General features: G+C 39.3%; 1 protein-coding gene across 1 annotated transcript in view; it reads left to right on the forward strand.

Moving 5' to 3' along the window:
- The first annotated feature begins 9,906 nt into the window (after positions 1–9,906).
- Positions 9,907–18,655, forward strand: part of REEP3 (receptor accessory protein 3) — a 16,289-nt gene continuing 7,540 nt past the window's right edge. Inside the window, exons 1-4 of the mRNA XM_009866671.1 lie at positions 9,907–9,973; positions 14,195–14,271; positions 14,768–14,888; positions 16,342–16,455. Of these exons, the coding sequence (XP_009864973.1) occupies positions 9,914–9,973; positions 14,195–14,271; positions 14,768–14,888; positions 16,342–16,455 (372 nt within the window). The 5' untranslated portion in view covers positions 9,907–9,913. The remainder of the gene's footprint in view (positions 9,974–14,194; positions 14,272–14,767; positions 14,889–16,341; positions 16,456–18,655) is intronic.

Consider the following 18,655-nt stretch of genomic DNA (forward strand, 5'->3'; position numbering starts at 1 on the left):
TATTAGAGGGAATGAGTCTAGACTGTAGGTGACGGCTGAAGCCAGGATGGGGAAATTCCAGTGGAAGGGCTAGCTTTAAAGCCACTTTCTGAAGCTGAAGAAAGCTTTAAATTCCAAAAACGGTTGAGAATGGGCATGACTGTAGTCTTATCTTGAGAGAATATAAGCTCTTTTCTTCTAATACTGAAAATAATATTAGAAGTACTAGATCACCGAACTTCCATGGTTTGAGTGTTGGATATGTCAGTTTACTTTTTCCTTATGCAGCTGCCTGAACACTGTAATACTATAAATTCTCCCCATCTCATGTAGTTGAGACTTGAATGTCTATATTGTGCCGTTATGCATGGGGTTCCTATCATGACTTCCATAGCTTGACTGAAGGTAATATAACTTAGGGTAAATACGTGCCAACAAACTAAAAGCTGGCCTTAGTTCCTTTCAGACAACCAAAAATGTCTTTTTCCTGTCACTGAGAGAGATTACTGTCACTGAATACTGAGTTATCTTGCTTTGGGAGTTAGATACAGTAGTTAGTGAGGCTACTTTAACATTAAGTACAGTTGCTGTAAGAATGTGTTCTATTGGTTTTTTTTTGGTTTTATTATAGAGATGTGGTGTTCATTTATTTTTGACAACATTTGTTTCTACCGACTGCAAAACTTTTGTAACTTAGTTTGTATTGCTGACCTTCAGCCATGTTATCTTACTGTTTCTGTTCCAATATGCTACTGATAAAAGATCATCTCCATATGTAAATCTGATTCTTACTTGGTCATATCACCAGGTTTGGGATCTTTGAGATCTCCAAGAGCAGAAGCTTTAAGACTGTTTAAAAATGTGTAGGAGTTGGCAGTACTGAGGTGCTAGTGTTTGCTTTATTCTTTTATGCTAGCTTTGGCTCCCCAAACATCCATCTGTGTTTGCTTGTTTCAAAATTTACTGTGACACAGGGCAGCGAAATCTTTGAAAGGAAGTGACCCCTGACTTTACATGAGTTAGAAGTTACTGTAATGTAATTTTTTCAGTGTATCAGATTAAAATGGGAGGTGTTTGCAAGGTCTCTCCTGGATTCTTTCAGAGTATCCTTGATATGAAAGACTTAATATTCTTATACAGAAATGAAGACCTAATTAAAAAGTTGTAGGACCTTCCAAAATGATTTTGAAGACACTGGACACAAAGCTGAGAGTAGTAGGTAGACAAATGAGAGCTGATCATTTTTGACTTGAATTTATCAAAGCCAAGAAACTAAGTATCAAAGGCATACATAATTTTAAACCTCTTGACAAAACTGAACATCTCATTCTTGAATTTGTAATGTTTGTCTTGTTCAGCAGTTCATCTGCATTAAGCTAGCAATGTCTTTTAGGAGCTCATCAGAACAATCACCTAAAATAGAGTTTATGCTGTTTCTCTGAACATCCATGTAGGTATCAGCTTTCATCTTTAAACTTAGAAAATAGTTGTGATCTTAATTGTATTCTTGCTCACCTGCTCCATGGAGGAAGCTTATTCATGTATGTACTAAATAAAAATAGAAAGGATCTATTGAAAACTAGAGTTAGTTTGACATTTTTAAAAAAAAAAAGTGACAAATTAGTCAGTTGGTTCTCTTCTAACTGACATCTTTAATGCAACTATCAGTCCTTGCTGATCATTAGAAGAAAAGCAGAATTCCGTACAAGGACACGTGTTTCTCTTTGAACAAAGTCATGTCAGGTTCTCTTTAGAGCTGTGTGAGAAGTAGGTGCAGTCATTCCTAATGGTTGGCTGCTACTCAGTGTGCAGTTGTGCTCCTGCCTGATGACACAGGTGGCTGCTGTGAGGCCCCAAATACTTGGCTTTTGGTGGCAAACAGTCGTCACAGCAGGTGAAATCCAGAACTGTTTAAGGTAGATTTGAAGGAAGGTAACTTATTCGAGGTTTAAGTAAATGTGAGCACCTTTGGAAATTCATATTTCTCCAGCAAGGATGTAATTCTGCTATTGAGCTTGAGGTTAAGAGCGAGATGAAGGCTTCTTTGCCAAGGTTGCTCTGTGCTGAAGGCCTTCTGGGTTTGCTCTTTATCACTTGGAGGTGTTGTAGATACGCCTTGTTTCAGTGCCTTGGTGTGAGTGCGTGGAAGTTATGCTCTCACCTGGTACCTGTGGTTGAGCTCCGTAAGTCTGTAAACAGGAAATAGTAGAGGGATAGTCAGGGTGCTATTGCAGCAGTGGCTGACACGGTTGTTAAAGCAATAGATAGGTGAGCACGCAGAGGAGTGACTAAGAGTTGTATTACAATTTCTATTCCCACTACATTTTCTATTTTGCTTTCTAGTACTAGCTTTCTGGAATTTTTTGTACTACTGGATTTGTTAGGCCTTTTGACAACATAGTCATGGACAGGATTCTTCTAATGAGATTCATATGTGGTAGCTTCTCCTCAAGTGCTTCTGCCGCTGTAGGTGATCTACACGTGAACAGGATGTGAGTTGTTTTACAGGGTTTCTGTACCAGTAATGCCCTGTCAACTCTGGGAGAGCTGCGTTGTTAGAGCACTGATGCAGCTTGTCCATGTGAGAGACAGTGTCCAGGCTGACTCGTTAGGGTAGCCTGGATTTTGTCCTGGGAGTTGTTTTTTAGCAGTACCTTGTTCCAGCCTGCCCCAGGCCCCGGAGAGAGGGCTGTTGTGACACGCGTGCCGTAGCTTTGTTGCTGCGAGACTGGGACTCAGGGGTCTTGTGTTTGGGCTGTGTCACTGGCTGACTGAGCAGGCCTAATAGGCTGCCAGCTGGATGGAGGCTGTGAGGTGGAAGCTCAAGGTTAATTCTTGCTGAAGGAGGTAGCACATCTAATGTGTATTCAGGGATCAGGTTGTCAATTAAGACAACTGTCTAATCTTTGTAGGGTTTTATTGTAGCAAGTAGATTAAGAAACAGGTAACCTAGATAATTTTATGGAAGTTTCCAGTGCTTTCAACTCTTTTGCATGTATGGAGAAAACAAATTCCTAGGAGGATGCATTTATAGGTGAATTTTGTTTAGCGTAATGGCAGGAAAGGAAAATGGTCATTTTGGACTCAAAATTTCTTTGCAGAGAAAATGAGTGAAAGATTTGAATGTTCTAATGGCATCTGAATCTTGTTTTCTCTGAGACAAACTTGATGAACGTATGCAAATAAATGATCAATCTTACTGATGCATCTTCCTTGTGTCAGTACTTCCACATGGATTCCAGTACAGAACATCTCTACAGAAGATAATTCTTTTCTAATTTTTTTGGTTTGCTCTTTTATAGACTTCTTTCAAGGTTCAGGCAGGGCTGTTTCCATGTAGAGAGAACTCAATGTCTGGCAACAGGTTCCCGATTTTGGGGTAAGCCGGTGAAGTAGTATTCCATAAACACGAGTGGATAGGATACACATTATGGAGACTGGGGATCTAATGGAAGACGACCGAATTCACCCACTAATTAGGAAAGTGAGCTGCTTTAGACCATCATGAGACAGGTTAGTTCTACCCTAAGAAAGGCTTACTGGAAGAAAGGCTTAATTGTCTCCTATCAGACTGCTTGCGGTTCCTTGGGATTTCTTAAGTAACTGTTCCTGACACAGGAAGATCCCATTTTCTAGGGGGATTGGCAGGGACGTCACTTTTCCCTTAAAACTTTAAGATGATTTTTGACTACTTGAATAGTTGCATTACTTTTGGTTATGTTGTACTTTGGAAGTATCTGGCAATTGCTTTGGAGAATTCCAGCTTCCTAAGTTGAAAGGTAAACAGCCTTCTGTCTCTGTTCAAGAATGTGCTTTATTCAGGTGTCAGTGCTTCTGAAGATGTATTTTTTCTATGACTTTTGGGGCTGTTCTCTATATAAGAATGCCATGAAGATTTTAACAGACCTGTGTCTGAACACATTCCTGCCTTTTGATAACTGTAATCTGCTAAAGGAGTTGCTGAGTTTAATGCTTGCTACTGTTAGTGGAGATGTTCTTTTAATAGCATTTATGTGATTTTTATTTTTTTTTTCCCTGCTCTTTGCCCCAGGTGGGGCATAGATGAGAAAGGATACAGTTTGGTTTGAGATTGATGAGCTCCTGTCCCTATAGCAGACTAGCATTTTGGTCCAAGTGTTATTTTTTCTAATTACTTGAATACGTGGCCTTTTAACATAGATTGTTGTGCTAGTGTTGTTTATCTGAATGCTGTCCAGTAGTAAAATGCAACTCAATTCTGTCAGGTGCTGAAGGTTCAATGTAGTGCCTTTCAGAAACATTCAGGACAAAAATGCTAGGGTGAGCTTTTGTTTGGGCATGTAAAAACTGATGAGGTAGCTGGCTTTGTCTGGAACTTACTACCCAGTTGTAATCCTCAGACGGTGTTGGTGGACATGACTGAGGGTCTTACTTTTTTGGTTTAATTGCAGTTTAGTTTTTTGATTTTTTTTTTCTTGAGTAGAATTCTTACAGATACTTCTTATGCCTTACTTTGAACATGAGAGTACCATGAAGAGATGCATAGCAGTTATAATAGTGCATAGCTGATTAGCCTTACCACTTTATAGCCAAAAAAAAGAGAGAGGAAAAAAATCTGAACTGCTAATCTTTTATGGGAGTGGCTTATAAGCATATGAGTAGCATACAGCCTCAGCAAAACTGTGCTTTTCCATGTGTGCTGATTGAAACTTCAGTGAACACATTGTTCAGGAGTATGGCCAGATCTGCCTTTTTACAGCCAAGAGACAGGCAGCCAAAGACTTGAGCATTGCTTTTTCACACTAGATTTCTTTCTCCTATTTAGCTTCCTTTAGCAAATTTCTTTTCAAAAGAGATCTTGCTTAAACTAAGCTTGCTAATCATAACATAGCATAGTAATTATACTTCATATAGAAACAAAGTGGTACTGACAACATCAGCCTTAGTTTCTGCATAGGTACTGTAGTAGTTAATACTTCCACACCACACACAGAGCTGGGAGTCATCTGTGTTACTTCTGGTAATGGCATCATCTCTAAAGTATCTCTTACCGAATGAATTTTCTCAGTGGCTTTTATTGTTAGGGAACTCTTGTGGCCCGTGTCTTTCTGAATTTCAGAGGAACAAAATAAGAAGTGCCAAACACCGTTCTGTGTTTTGGGCAGTTCTTTGGCAATGTGAACAGACTGAAGTCTTAAATTCACTGTTGGTTTAATGGCTTGGTGTTTTGGAAGTCTGGATGCAAGTAGTTGGGGTTTTCTGAGAGTCACTCAGTGGCTTTGATTTGTCTTTATTTGTTTAATGTTTGCCTTTAGAGTTGTTTATTATCCAGGTTAAATATGCTTAGTGCCAGAGGAATGTGTGTAGAGGTGACTGATTCTTTAGTTATCAGTCAAATGTAAACTTGGTTGCTTTGCTTCAGAAATGAATTTTTCATAATTGGGCACTTGAAAGCTATTTAAACACTAAGACTGTAGGTTATATGATGATACAGGCACTGAATTTGTTTCAATACAGCTAAATGGGTACACAGAAACATTGATTTATTCAGATTTCATATAAGACTTTTCAATTTTATTTTTGCATTGTCTTTTGGTTTTAATCTCCTAGTACATTTAAGCAACATTTGTCTTTAAAGGAGCCAAATGTCGGTGAGGAAGTGGCTGTACCAAAAAAGGAATGCTACATTAGTTGCTGAGCACAGCTGAAAAACTGAAACAGTTAGGTATACAACTAGCAGTGAAACTACACTGATAAGCAGGATTATCCATATATCTACTAGTAAAATAAAGAAGATGATATCACACTCAGCTGAAATTCATTTTCATCTGTGGAAACTGGCTTTGTTTTTGTGCACTCCATTAGAGCAGTTTGCTGTTATCCAGCTTGAAATGCGAACTCACTTTAAAAAAGAACACTTAAGATATTAAATTTGAAAAGCCTTGGAATAATCGGGCACGTCTCTTGTGTTGTACAGTTACTGTAGAAATACCAGAGGAGGGATGTGCTTGTAATGCATAGGAGTAAGTGTTGTGAACAACTTTGAGATATAAGGGGGTATCAATGCAAACAGCAAAACTACTAGAAAATCCTCAGCTGTTGTGGCTGTCTGTGACAATGGCACTGATTGCACCCAGGCTCCCTGCTGCTCCGGTTCTATGTGTTTCTGTTTCGGTCAGCTGAAGTGATCTCTCTTTTGCCTCTATACTGATCTATCATGTATAGAGTAGTGAGGAGGAAAGTGAATTTGCTGACCTTCAACTATGCTCACTGGTAGCGGGTAGGTTTTTCTACTGTTAAACTTGCCTGGTAGCTTTAACTAAGATTAGATGACTTTGCCTGTGTGAGGAAGGTAGTGATGTCTTTAGGAATAGGAAGGGAGAAAATTCAACTAAAGACCCTCAAGGGTTGAAATTAGGACAGGGAGGATTCATTCACCACTTGTGGTCTTGGGCAAAAATCAGAGTAGACTTGGGGAGAAAACTTAATATCCCACCACCAGTTATTGACCAGGTAAGAGTACAGTAGTGAGAGGAATACATAAATACAACCTGATCTTAAATGCAGTTTCCCTCCCAGTGCTCCTTGTGCATGGCAATTCTTCCTTCTCAGGGAAAAAAGGGCACCCTGCTGCCATGTGGTGTCCATCTCATGGGAGGCAACTCCCTCCATGTGAGTTCTTCCCACCAGCGTGGGATTGACCTTGGAGTCGTGGATCACTTTGGGTGTGTCCTTCAGTCTCGTGTGGTCTTTCTCCCCCTGGCATGGGGTCCTCCACGTGCTGCTGCATCTTGGATGTTTCATGGCCGTGGATCTCCTCAGTTTGCCCGCAATCATCTCCCTGCCATGTCACTCACCACCAGACTCACTCCAGGGAAACACTCTGCTCTGGGGCCCTCCCACCCTTTCCTCACCTACCATTCATTTGCTTTCTTCTTACCTCCCCCTCCTTCAAACAGAAAAAGAAAAATTCTCCCCAACAGAAGAGACAGGACACCGAGACAGATAAGTGAGAGACAAAGAGAGTGCCCAACAGGTTTCTTGCCTTAAATACATTAATTGAAGAGAAGCTGATTGGCCTAGCCTTGGTCAGAGGTAGGTCTGACTTTTACATGCAGCCGGAGGAGACTCTGGAAGTTTTACAAGGAGCCATCGCCCACAGCCCTCCACTGTTACCAGAAACCAGACTCAAACCCATGACGTAGAGTCATGACTGGTTTGGATTGGAAAGAACCTTAAAGATCATCTAGTTCCAATCCCCCTGCCATGGGCAGGGAGAGCTTCCACTAGACCACATTGCTCAGAGGCTCATCTGCCCTGGCCTTGAACACTTCCAGGGATGGGCTTCCGCAACTTCTCTCGGCAACCTGCTTCAGTACCTCAGCACTCTCACAATAAAGAATTTGTTCCTAATATCTAATCTAAATCTACCTTCTTTCGGTTTGAAACTGTTACTCCTTGTCCTATCACTACAATCCTTGATGAAGATTATCTCCCTGTCGTTCGTGTAGCCCCCTTCAGGTACTGGCAGGCCACCACCAGGTCTCCTCGGAACCTTCTCTTCTCCAGGCTGAACAGACACAACTCTCCCAGCCTGCCTTTGTATGGGAAGTCAGTCAGCCCTCTGATCATCTTTGTGGCCTCCTCTGGACTTGCTCAAATGGGTCCATGTCCTTCTTGTGTTGGGGGCTCTGGAGCTGGATACAGTACTTGAGGTGGGATCTCGTGAGAGCAGAGCAGAGGGGCAGAATCACCTCCCTTGGCCTGCTGGCCACCCTGCTTTTGAGGCAGCCCAGGATGCAGTTGGCCTGTGAGTACACACAGCTGGCTCATACTCAGTTTTTCATCTACCAGCACCACAAGTCCTAACCCTCAGGGCTGTTCTCAGTCCGCTCATTGCCCAGCCCATGCTTGTGCTTGGCGTTGCCCCAACCTGGATGCGGGATCTTGCACATGACACATCCAGACAGCAGCGTTACATCACAGTTATGGCTGCCAAGTCAGTCAAGAGTGACAGTGGTCATAAACATCTGGTTCTGACTGGATACAACTACAACTTTGCACTAGGAGGCTCATTAAGCACTGGAACAGGTTGCTCAGGGGCGATACGTAATCTTTCTTTGGAAACCTCCAAGACCTGCCTGGCTGAAGCCCTAAGTAGGCTGCTCCAAATTTGATGTCGACTTTGGTTTGAGCAGGAGATTGGACTAGATGACTTCACAAAGCCCTTTCAAACATGAAGGATTCTGCAATTATGTTTCCATAATTTTATCCTTCCTTCTCACTTGGGGCGTTTATAGCTTAACATTAGTACCTCTGCTGGTATCCCTCTCCCACTTCCTTGCATGAGTAATAGTGTTTGTCTTACCAGAGACAGATGGTTACTCCATCTTCAGTGCATCTGTGATGCTGAAGAAAGCATCCCACCTTTGCTGTTAACAATTCTGTTTTTTTTTCACTTATTTACTATGTGTTAACTGTTGGAGATGACTTTAGTACTCTAAATTGTCTTTTTAACCAAGCAGAAGACTTCAGCCTATGCATCAGAGTAGTGCTTGGAAGATGGTGTATATAGTAAACTGATGGAATTAATTCTTACACTGATGTCTTATACCAGGAAAGTTCTGTGGTAGTCTTTGCAAATGGTATCTTGTAGAATATGAAGGCTCTTGGAGTAATTGCTTATAAAAAAGGTAAATTCACATACTAGTACTTAGAATTCTTTTCTGAGTCTAGCAGTAAAGTCAAGCTTGGTCACCTCATACAGCGGTCTTCTGCAGTGTCTCTGTAGGTTGAACCACTTATTTAAAGCTACCTGACACAACTGTAAACCCTTAAGTTTTAGTTGATTCTTTACTTTGGAAAACTTCATCCATCCGAGTTCTTATCTTTCATGCCAGATCTGGCCCAGGTAGACTTTTCTTAAAAGAAAAAACACATGATGCATCTTCCTTTACTTACCTGTAAGAAGTTAAATTACTTAAGAGTTCTGAACTTTCTTACAAGATCTCTGGATATGCCTGCAAGTGTGATTTCCCCCCCCCCCCCAAGGGCAAGTTGTAGGTGATGCCTCAGAGATGTAGCAAGACTTTCCTGTAATTACTGCTTTAGGTCGGCTAGAACTAAGAGCAGGCAGTTGCTTGACTTTAAAATGTAACAAGCTGGTGAAATCAAGTATGGAGCTATTGCATTTGTCAAGGAGATGACAACTACTGCTGCTCAGTTTCTCATGAAGAACTGTTCTAGTCTGTGGCCAAGTCTCTTACTAAGAACGGCTATGTTGTAACCAAGTTGTGTTAGAGCAGATTTTTTTTCTGATCCTGCTCTCAGCATGGATTGTTTGGCATCCTCCACCCTGCTCTGTATCTTACTTTTGGTGGATTTTAGCAGAAATTGTCTATCTGATTAAAACTGGATTAAGTCCCACTTGTCTGTGTTACCATGTGTTGCTGTTACAGAGTTGGCGAAAGGAGATAGAATTATGTAACTCACCTTGTTGTCTTAAAATTGCTTTTGAAGAATCTATTGGTTAATCTGGTCAAGGTGGATGATTCTGATTACCTACTAGTAGTTGATAGAGACTCTTTTAAGTGTGGTAGCACTGTCAATGTAGAAACAGTCTTTTGGTATGGGCAGACTGCAGGACTGGTTTTACTTGTAGCTGAACCAGATGACCTACTAGTTTTACATTATCTGTTAGAGTCAGTCTTACGAAATGGTTTGTTGTCTTCAGGGCATACAGCCTTTTCCGTTCATGTTGCTGTATTTTTGTGTATTGCTAAACATCCTCCAGACAACCTATAACGTTGTGATTTTTTTTCTCCAAGCTAGAGAACAGGATTTTTTTTAATTAAGTTGATTGAATTGCTCTAATGATGCATTGTCACTGTTTTGTCATATTAAGTGTAACAGATTCTGAAAACTCTTTTTATTTTCCAATAGGCTGGTGTTTGGGATGCTGTATCCTGCATATTACTCATACAAAGCTGTGAAGACAAAAAATGTGAAGGAATATGTAAGTTGCATTCCTTTTAATTGCTTAATTAATTAAATGCCTCTGCTGACATACAACTATGAAATTTTCATTACGCAGTGCAAGTAATCAGACGAAAGCTTGATTCTACTATCTTAGTATTAGATACGACTCCTATTTGAATCTAGTGGTAATCCTGTGATTTTGTTTGGAGAGCTAAAGTTAAGATTTCTCAGACTTCATAGACTTCACTGAAATGTGTCCAACACTATGCTATATATGGATATTTTTAGGATGATTTTTTTTAACATAAACCTTAGAATACTGCATTTCAGTGAAGTTCTCACTTTTGGGCGGGGGGTAGAAAAAAGGTTTCCTTATTCTGCCAATGCCTGTAGTATAAGCAATGACAAATGTATTCTCACTGACCACTTGAACAGCAGTTTGTCACTGTATGGAGCTCAACAGGGGATTTAAAATCTGTCTGAGAAAAGGGTAGCTCTGATTAATTTATTGTTCCTCAAGAGGAAAAAATGTAAGAGGGAAGGAAAAGATTTGGTTAAGGTGGAGGAAAGAAGCAGAACAGACTGAAAAGTAAAGTGGAGAAAAACACAATTACTGCAGTTTAAGCTGTTAAATTTTTTTACTTCTTGGTGTGAGCAATGATGATTGCTGTAAGAATGTCACCCATTTGCAGTCACAGAGTTACTTCCCTGTTTTAAGAGGCAGCCTAACTTGATTTTTGGCAACTAACCTATATTCTCTCCTGAACCTTGTTCTTAACTTGGCTTTCTGACTCAGGATAGAGGCAGTGCCATCAGTTACTTGAACTCATCAGTCATAACTGTGATGTAATGGTGCTGTCTGGATGTGTGATGTTTCCGTGTTGTACTTGGTTGTCATAGTAAAATGCAGTAGCTCTTTTTTCTCTCCTTGCATGTCTTACATTTGGTATGATCACTCCATCAGGGCTTCAAAGTGGACATCATATTCATACTTATTCCAGTTTCTGTGTACAAGCCAATTATAGCTTATTTGTGCACAAAGAGCTGATACCTGCCAGAGCCAAGCTTCTGGAAGAAAAAAAGTCATCAAAGAGAAGAATTTTCTGTCTCATGCTTACTTTACCCTGCCAGGAAAGTATATTATGCAAAGAATTTGTCATCTGCTTTTCCTCTGTGTTCCGTTACAAGTGGTCCGCAGGCTAAGTAGAGGATAGCAGTTTTAAGCTCTAATACAAGAAATCACTTTCACTTAAGGGGTTACCGTTGCCTCTTGCAATATGTTTTCTAGAAAAAGACAAGTAGTGTTTGTAGAATGCAGAGATTTTTACTTTTATCTCAATTGTCCACTTAGCTATGACTTAGCTATCTTTCCTGGGCATCTTTTATAAGAGATGCCTGTCATTTACACAACGTCTTCAGTAGAGCCTGGAACCATATTTCTCAAACTGTAAGTTTTCATTTAGTGTGAAAACACTCCAGTCACCCATGGTCTTTGAACTTGCAGTTGCATACAAAATGTTCACGGAGCTGGAATGAGTGAGACTCATCATAGTAACTTTTTCATGGACAAGGAGTGACATGGATTCATGAGTGAATTACCACTCCATTGCTGGTTGGTTTAGTGTTCACATAGATCTTAGGGAAGATCTGTAGCTTTCATCCTCCCAGCTGGATCATTTTCTTTTATGGAGAGGGTGTGGGTTTAACTGTAGCCTTCCAAAAGGCACACCTCTGCTGCCATATTGTGGCCCAAGGATAACTCCATTTCCAGGGTTACCTGTGGCTCAGAAGCTATCTGTTTGTGTTTGCTGGATTGCAAGAGCTTTCTAATAGTCAATCTTTTTTTTATTTAGCCACTGCTTTCACCAGTAAAAACCAAACAGGCTAAACATACAGACATGGTCTTGCTGTGTAGATCATGATGCAGCAAATTGTTCTAAGATTATTTCTGGGAAAAAAAAAGGTGTTGCTGCTGGTTTTGTTAATTTAAAAGACTTCGTACTTTAGTTCTAGAAATCGGGATATGTGCCTTTCAGGAGATTTATTCTTGTAATTAACCTGATTTAATTGAGTTGACTAAGGTCTTTGAGGAGTTTTTTCACTGTGCTACACCAAAGTGCTTGTAATAAGCTTCCGAAATGTAGTTTAGGAGTCTGAAGGAGGAGTATTCCCATGTCCTGGCTTCAGAATGCTGACCTGAAAGGATGTACTTCTGTTAAAGCCAACAAAGATGAGATTAACACTTGAATGGTAGAAAAAAGCTCAACAAAAGAAATCTGTAACCACAATTTTAACATAAAAAGCAAAGCTCAAAACTTCAAGAGTTAAGTAGATCATAGTCTTCTGGGCAGCGTCAAATACGACCTCCTGCTTTTCCTGGTTGTGCCTGGCTTGAAAGTCACTGTAAGTCACTTGGGTTCATTTCTTAAGCATACTTTTGGCACCTAATACAGTGGTTGTACTAGAGTAAGATTTCACTTGAATTTTTGAGAATCTTTATCCAGACCTTAGCAGTACTCCTGGCAGATCTCCTGTGCCCTTCTGCAGAGCATTTCTTACTGTTCCTAGCAGCCCAAGAGAAATTCCACTTCTACTGTTGTTCCCAATTGGATGGATAGATACTTATTAAAGAATTAATAGCCTGGATAAAACATATTGGGGGATAAAAAGTCAGTCTTGCATGTCATCTTAAAAATTGCTCTGAATCATGCCTAGGTTGGTGGGGCAGGGGTGGATGGTAATTTTATTTTTATTCAAGTGTTGAGTCTGGTTCATGAAAGGGTCACCAGTCTAAATGTCACATGGCCTGTCAGTGGTGACTTCAGCTGTTTGTCTTGGTTTATTCAAGCTTGAAATATCTAAATCCTCTGAGAGATTGAAGTGAAAAATGTCATCACATGATTGAGTTTCTTTTCAAATCAAAAGGCAGAAAAGCATTTAAGATAAAGGGGTCTCATGTTGTGACATGGTTTTAAAGCTATGAAATAGGCAGCAGCATAGCATTAGGTTTTGAGTACATAATTTAAGTCCACTTCAAAAACAAGTGGCTTTAAAAGTGAAGATTAAATCTAAGTCATGTCCTCTGTAGTAAAGTGTATATGTTCCTCCATTTGAAAGAGGGTATCATGAATTTAGGACTCCAACTAGTGTCTAGCAAATGTGGTGTTTAATGCTTTTGGGGTATACCAGAAGAGTTTGTATATCACAAATGAAATGAGGTTATCACACCTGTTTGCAGTTGATGCTTTTCTTCTCTTTCTTATGTTAAACTGTTTTGTGTTTTTCTAGCACAGATAGTGTTGGAATTTAAAGAATGTGTGGGTGTTCAGTTAGTATGAGTAACCAGTGGTGATTTACACTGATCTCTTTTGGAAATACATTACATTTGGCCACTGATATCTTAGAGAAGACAAATGCATCGAACTACTTCTATAATATTTGTTCTGAAAGATGTAATTAGTTTAGGCAACCAAATTTGAGCAAATGTTCAAGAAAAATGGGCAATTTAGTTAACTATTAGAAAACAGACCTAAACCCTGTGTTTCAAGAGCATTGTCTGGTTACAAAATGATGTATGGAGTAAATATTAAAAACATGAAAGTGTATAGATGTAAACCATATAAGCATTAAAATACTTACATGTGAGATTTTTATTAACAAGAATTTTGTGGTTCTTGGCCTACAAGTAGAATGAAATTTCACGAAAATGCTTCTTTCCTGCTTTGCCCCATTGTTAACATGCTGGTGCTAAGCACACGTGTATAACTTGGGTGCACAGTGTGACTGAATGATGCATGTTGTGAAATGAGCACAAGGGCTGCCTGAGGCAGACTTGTTTGTGTGGTACCAACATATGGGTGAGTGGGGGTGGGAGAAAATATCCTTTAATGCAGTGCTGTAATGGGACTTGCACTGCATACTTCTGATAAACTGCTGACTCTTTGCAGTTTGGTATTTTGTTTTATTTTTTTTTTCTTATCACTAAAGCTTGCTAGAGGCAGAATCAAATCTATGAAGCCAGCCTAGGTGAGGTTGTCACTCGGACCCAACCATTTCACTTAGCTTGTTGCAGCTGCTGTCAGTTGTACGTATGAAGAGAAAACCTTTTGACCTTCCTATATTTTCACTTGAAACCTGGTTGATGCAGACTGAGATACTGTTGAGTGTCTTGCTTTGAAAGCTCTGAACTGATTATACACAGTATTGTGTGTGCAGGTGAAATCAAAATACTTACTGAAGATGGTATTTTCATTTTCAGGTTCGCTGGATGATGTATTGGATTGTGTTTGCTCTTTATACAGTTACTGAAACAATAACTGACCTAACAGTCTCTTGGTAAGACCCCGCTTTCTCTGAAGTCCAGATGAAACTCTATTTGTTTCTCACGTTCTTTGATCTGTAATGATTGAATTCTTATAAAGAAGTTGTGCCTGTAGATAGCCTCTTTTTTTTTTCAGGGAAAGATTTCGGTGTATATGAAGAGTAATGTTTGTTTTCAGGCTTGCCGTACACTATAACTTAAAGTAGGGACTAGAAAGCTTCCACTTTTGCTGTAGAAAATAAGGGAGCGGCACTCTTAAAAAGATGGGCTATAATGCATCTCTGCAGGAATTTATAATGCAAAGCAAGTATATGGACTGTTTCAATTTCTTAAGTGACACAGTATAGTCAATTAAAAAAAATAATCCATAATTCTTTATATAACTTGTATGTGAAAAATCCTATATGCTAATATGTAATTATGTTTTTTGATAAGCTATCTTCGTGATGATTAATTACTGTATATTTTCTTACTGCACTTGATTTCATGCAACCTTTAAATTGCTTGTAGGTTTCCACTGTACTATGAACTGAAGATAGCATTTGTTATTTGGCTCCTTTCCCCCTATACTAGAGGGGCAAGTTTAATCTACAGAAAATTTCTCCACCCGCTTCTTTCTTCTAAAGAAAGGGTAAGAAATAACTTCTCATATTTTTAATGCCTAATATGGAAATATCGTATGCTGAAATGCTAACTGTTGCTAGATACGTGATAAAAGCAGATCAGTTTGTTACTGGTTTGCCAGGCAACGTGAACTTGGACTGGCAGAGGCAAGTGCATATAACTGTCCGTGTATATATGTGTGTGTGTGTGTGTATATATATGCTTCTGTTTAACTTGCATGAGCAGACAATGTATTACTTTGTATTGACAGGAGAGAGCTTGGAGTTCTCTGCTCTATTTAGTGCACTTTGGGGGGCCCAGCTGAGTGGAAGTGATACAGGTTGATGTTCTACTCATGCGCACGACTCTCTGCACAAGCGTGAATGCAGTTTAGTACTAGCTCTTCATGTTACCACTTTTTCTGCATAAGCTAGTAAAATGAATGACAGGAGGAATGACGTCAGTGACGTTTTGGTGTGCAGACAGGATAAGAGGAGAGACTTTCTACTGAGGCTTAAGTCTGCAGCAGAAGGTATCCAAACAGAAAAATAGCTAAAGGATATTTAGCTTTAGTCAAGGTATGACAGGGCCACAGATCTGCTTAGCTCTTTTTCAGTATCCAGTTGGATGTGTGGAAAGAGTCAAGGATAAGAGTAGAGACTTTCTACTGAGGTTTAAGTCTGCAGCTGAAGGTACCCAAACAGAAAAATAGCTAAAGGTATGACAGGGCCACAGATCTGCTTAGCTCTTTTTCAGTATCCAGTTGGATGTGTGGAAAGAGTCAATAGCAAAGATGTGAAGTCTACCACCTAAAAACCTCACAGTACAGAAAATACCATTCATAAAGGTCAGTGCTGGGCTTGCCTTTATTGGGCAAAACGGGTAGCTGACATGATTGCCACTGATATGAACAGTAGGGTCATCTTGACCTGAAGGTTGAACTATAAACCATTTGAAACTTCATAAGCTGCAAGGTTTTTTCCCCATAGCGTGTTACCTGTTGTGAACTGCCTTGAAGCCTTCATCTCCAACTGCAGACATTTACCACAGCTGGGGATTAATGTCATGAGTGTGTTGTCCTTGATACTTAACTATGTCGAAGCTCTGGCTTCAGAAGTTCTTTATGAGAATACTCTACCTTTCTAAGGAGCCATTGGATTTCATCTTATGTGTGTTTTCTTGAACAACTTCTGTCTGATAAGTTAAGCTTACTCTCTGTAAGGAGCTTGCTACATGGCTACAATGTTTCTGAGCTGGATAAAAGTGGTGTATTTTATCTTCTTGTTTGGCCAGACATAATCCTTTTTAAAATGAGGTAGTGTGAATGAAACATCAGTATACAAAGGCAAGAGCAATTGTCTCTTTAAATATTTTCCTAAAGATTTCTTCCATCTTCCTTTATTGATGGAAAAATAATACTGTGGGGTAATGTGACTCTCTTGGACAGAGCCCTCTAAAATTTCAGTATGTTTTGCTTTTAGGAGATTGATGAGTACATCGTACAAGCCAAAGAAAGAGGCTATGAGACCATGGTGAATTTTGGAAGGCAAGGATTGAATTTGGCGGCAACTGCTGCAGTGACAGCAGCTGTAAAGGTAACTTTCTGCTTGCTTTGATTGCTTTTGTCCTAGCTATAGAACAACCTAATTGTACCGAGGATTTGCCATTCCCAAACAGAAAGATGAATTCTGCAAATGCATTTAAAACCTGGTATACAATTTAAGGATTGCAGCCCTCTAGTCCTCCTCATATACTCTGTTTGCTTGTTTACGATAGCTTGCAGTTATTTCTTGGATCATGGGTGTCGGTTTACTGTAATTCAAAAGATACCATGCAGTTCTCGACCTAAGCTTTTGATAAAGATGACCATTGTTTCTTTTCTGTCTCTGTTGTGCTTTCTTGTTGGTAAACAAACTATTTAAAGGATTTCTGGCTTTTCTGCTGTTTTTCTCCAATCAACTTGAGGTAACTTTGTGTATGAAGTAAGGCATGAAAGATTACCACCACAGATAAAAGTTATCTTGACACAATAACTTGTTTGCAACTCGTTGATTGAATTATTAATACACTAAGCGTAAGCTTGTATGTTCCTGTTTAGCATCTCTTGCTTTGTCACATAATTTCCATTAAATCATGAAGTAACCTGTCGTTGTTCCTGAATTATGCTCTTGCAAAATTCATAATGTTCAGTTGAATTTCAGAGGGTTCTAGGTCTATGAAAACAAAATACAAGCTTTTAAGTAAGATTCTAGAGCAACTTGTGGCCCACCGGAAGGAGCATAACTTCAGGCAATGTGTATACTACCTTATAGTCATTTAAATCAAACACAAAAAGTACGAAAAGATGTGTATGTCCTAGTTAAATGATAATTTTAAGGTGATCAGGATTAATTTCTTTCTGGGAATAAATGAAACTGCTGTGTTCATAGTAACAGGACTGAAAACATGAATGCTGTCAAAGTTAGTAGGTACAGCTAGCATTTAACTTAAATTTCTGTACTTGAATGTGAACTTCTTGCTTTATAAATCAAAGATGTTTCTAAAACCTACATTTTCAAATGCTTTCTCAAAAAGGTTTGTAAAAATAGTTGTGAATCTTCTTTGTTTTATCTCTTTTTATAGATTTATGTGGGTGGTAGTGTAAAAAATACCACTTTTTAGTTTAAAATATGGATATGATGAGCCTGTAATACTGAGAATGTGATTCAATCTGATTGCTGGTTGTGTTATTAAAATTCGTAGTATTGCCTTGAGGCATGAAATAATTAAGAATGAAGTAGAATATACCTCTAAAGGAATGAAAATATCCAGAGTGAAAATAGGTTATTTAAAAAAAACCCCCAAAATTGCAACAAGCAAAACCTCAAAGTACTTGACTGGGGAAAAAGTTTAAGAACTATACTAAATGTTAAAATGCAAATTCTTTGACAAACAGCAAATGGTAATTTATTGCAATGTGCACCTGTAATAGTACTTACACTCTGTGTGTTTTCCTTGTATCTGGCTGTCTGACCGAGGTTGGATATGTCCGTTTTAATCCTTACGGTGTTACAGAAGTGTTGTAAACTAAATAACACAAATATCTCCTCCCACTTTCTTCTGAAATAATGAATAACTTTTTCCTAACTGTGTTTAGATTTCATTGCTGTTCAGCTGTGACTGGCAAGATGCCTGCTCTGTTTGTTAAACATGCTTATGGATATTTGTACAGAATTAGTTCAGTGCAGATGAGATGCTTGGGCAAAACGACGACCACAATACCAAAGACTTAAAATAGACATTATTTTTAAACAGTATCATAGAGGAGACTCCCTCTGAAAATCTTTGTTTTGGCATGTTAAACCTCTCCTGAGTTTGTCATTCCAGAAAGCTAAGCATGACTACTCCATGCAGACAGTGCATGTGTTCTTGATTTTGTGTCCTGTTTTTTCAAGAGTTGTCTGCTGCCTCCAGCAGGTGGAGAGATTAGTCCTTCAGCATGAGCTGGTGGAGCATGCGATAGGATTTCACAAATAGAATTCTATTAGTGGGATCAGTTTTGATGGGAAGGAGACACACTTTCATCAATTTGGTTTTGTTTTTTTTAAAGAAGCACTCATGCTTATTCTGACATATCGGATCTCAAATTAGGAGCTGAGAATGTGGGAGATTAGAAGAGGAGGGCCAGAGAAAGTGTCTGTTCACTAAAGTGTCCAAGCAAAAGATGCTATGATGTCTGCTTACGCTGGCCTTGAGAGGGTGGTAAAATTGCTTGGTAATTCTCTGGAATATTTGCAAGATGAAGTGTGGGAAAGA

This window comes from Apaloderma vittatum, unplaced genomic scaffold, assembly GCF_000703405.1.
Source record: "Apaloderma vittatum isolate BGI_N311 unplaced genomic scaffold, ASM70340v1 scaffold14643, whole genome shotgun sequence".
NCBI lineage: Eukaryota > Metazoa > Chordata > Aves > Trogoniformes > Trogonidae > Apaloderma > Apaloderma vittatum.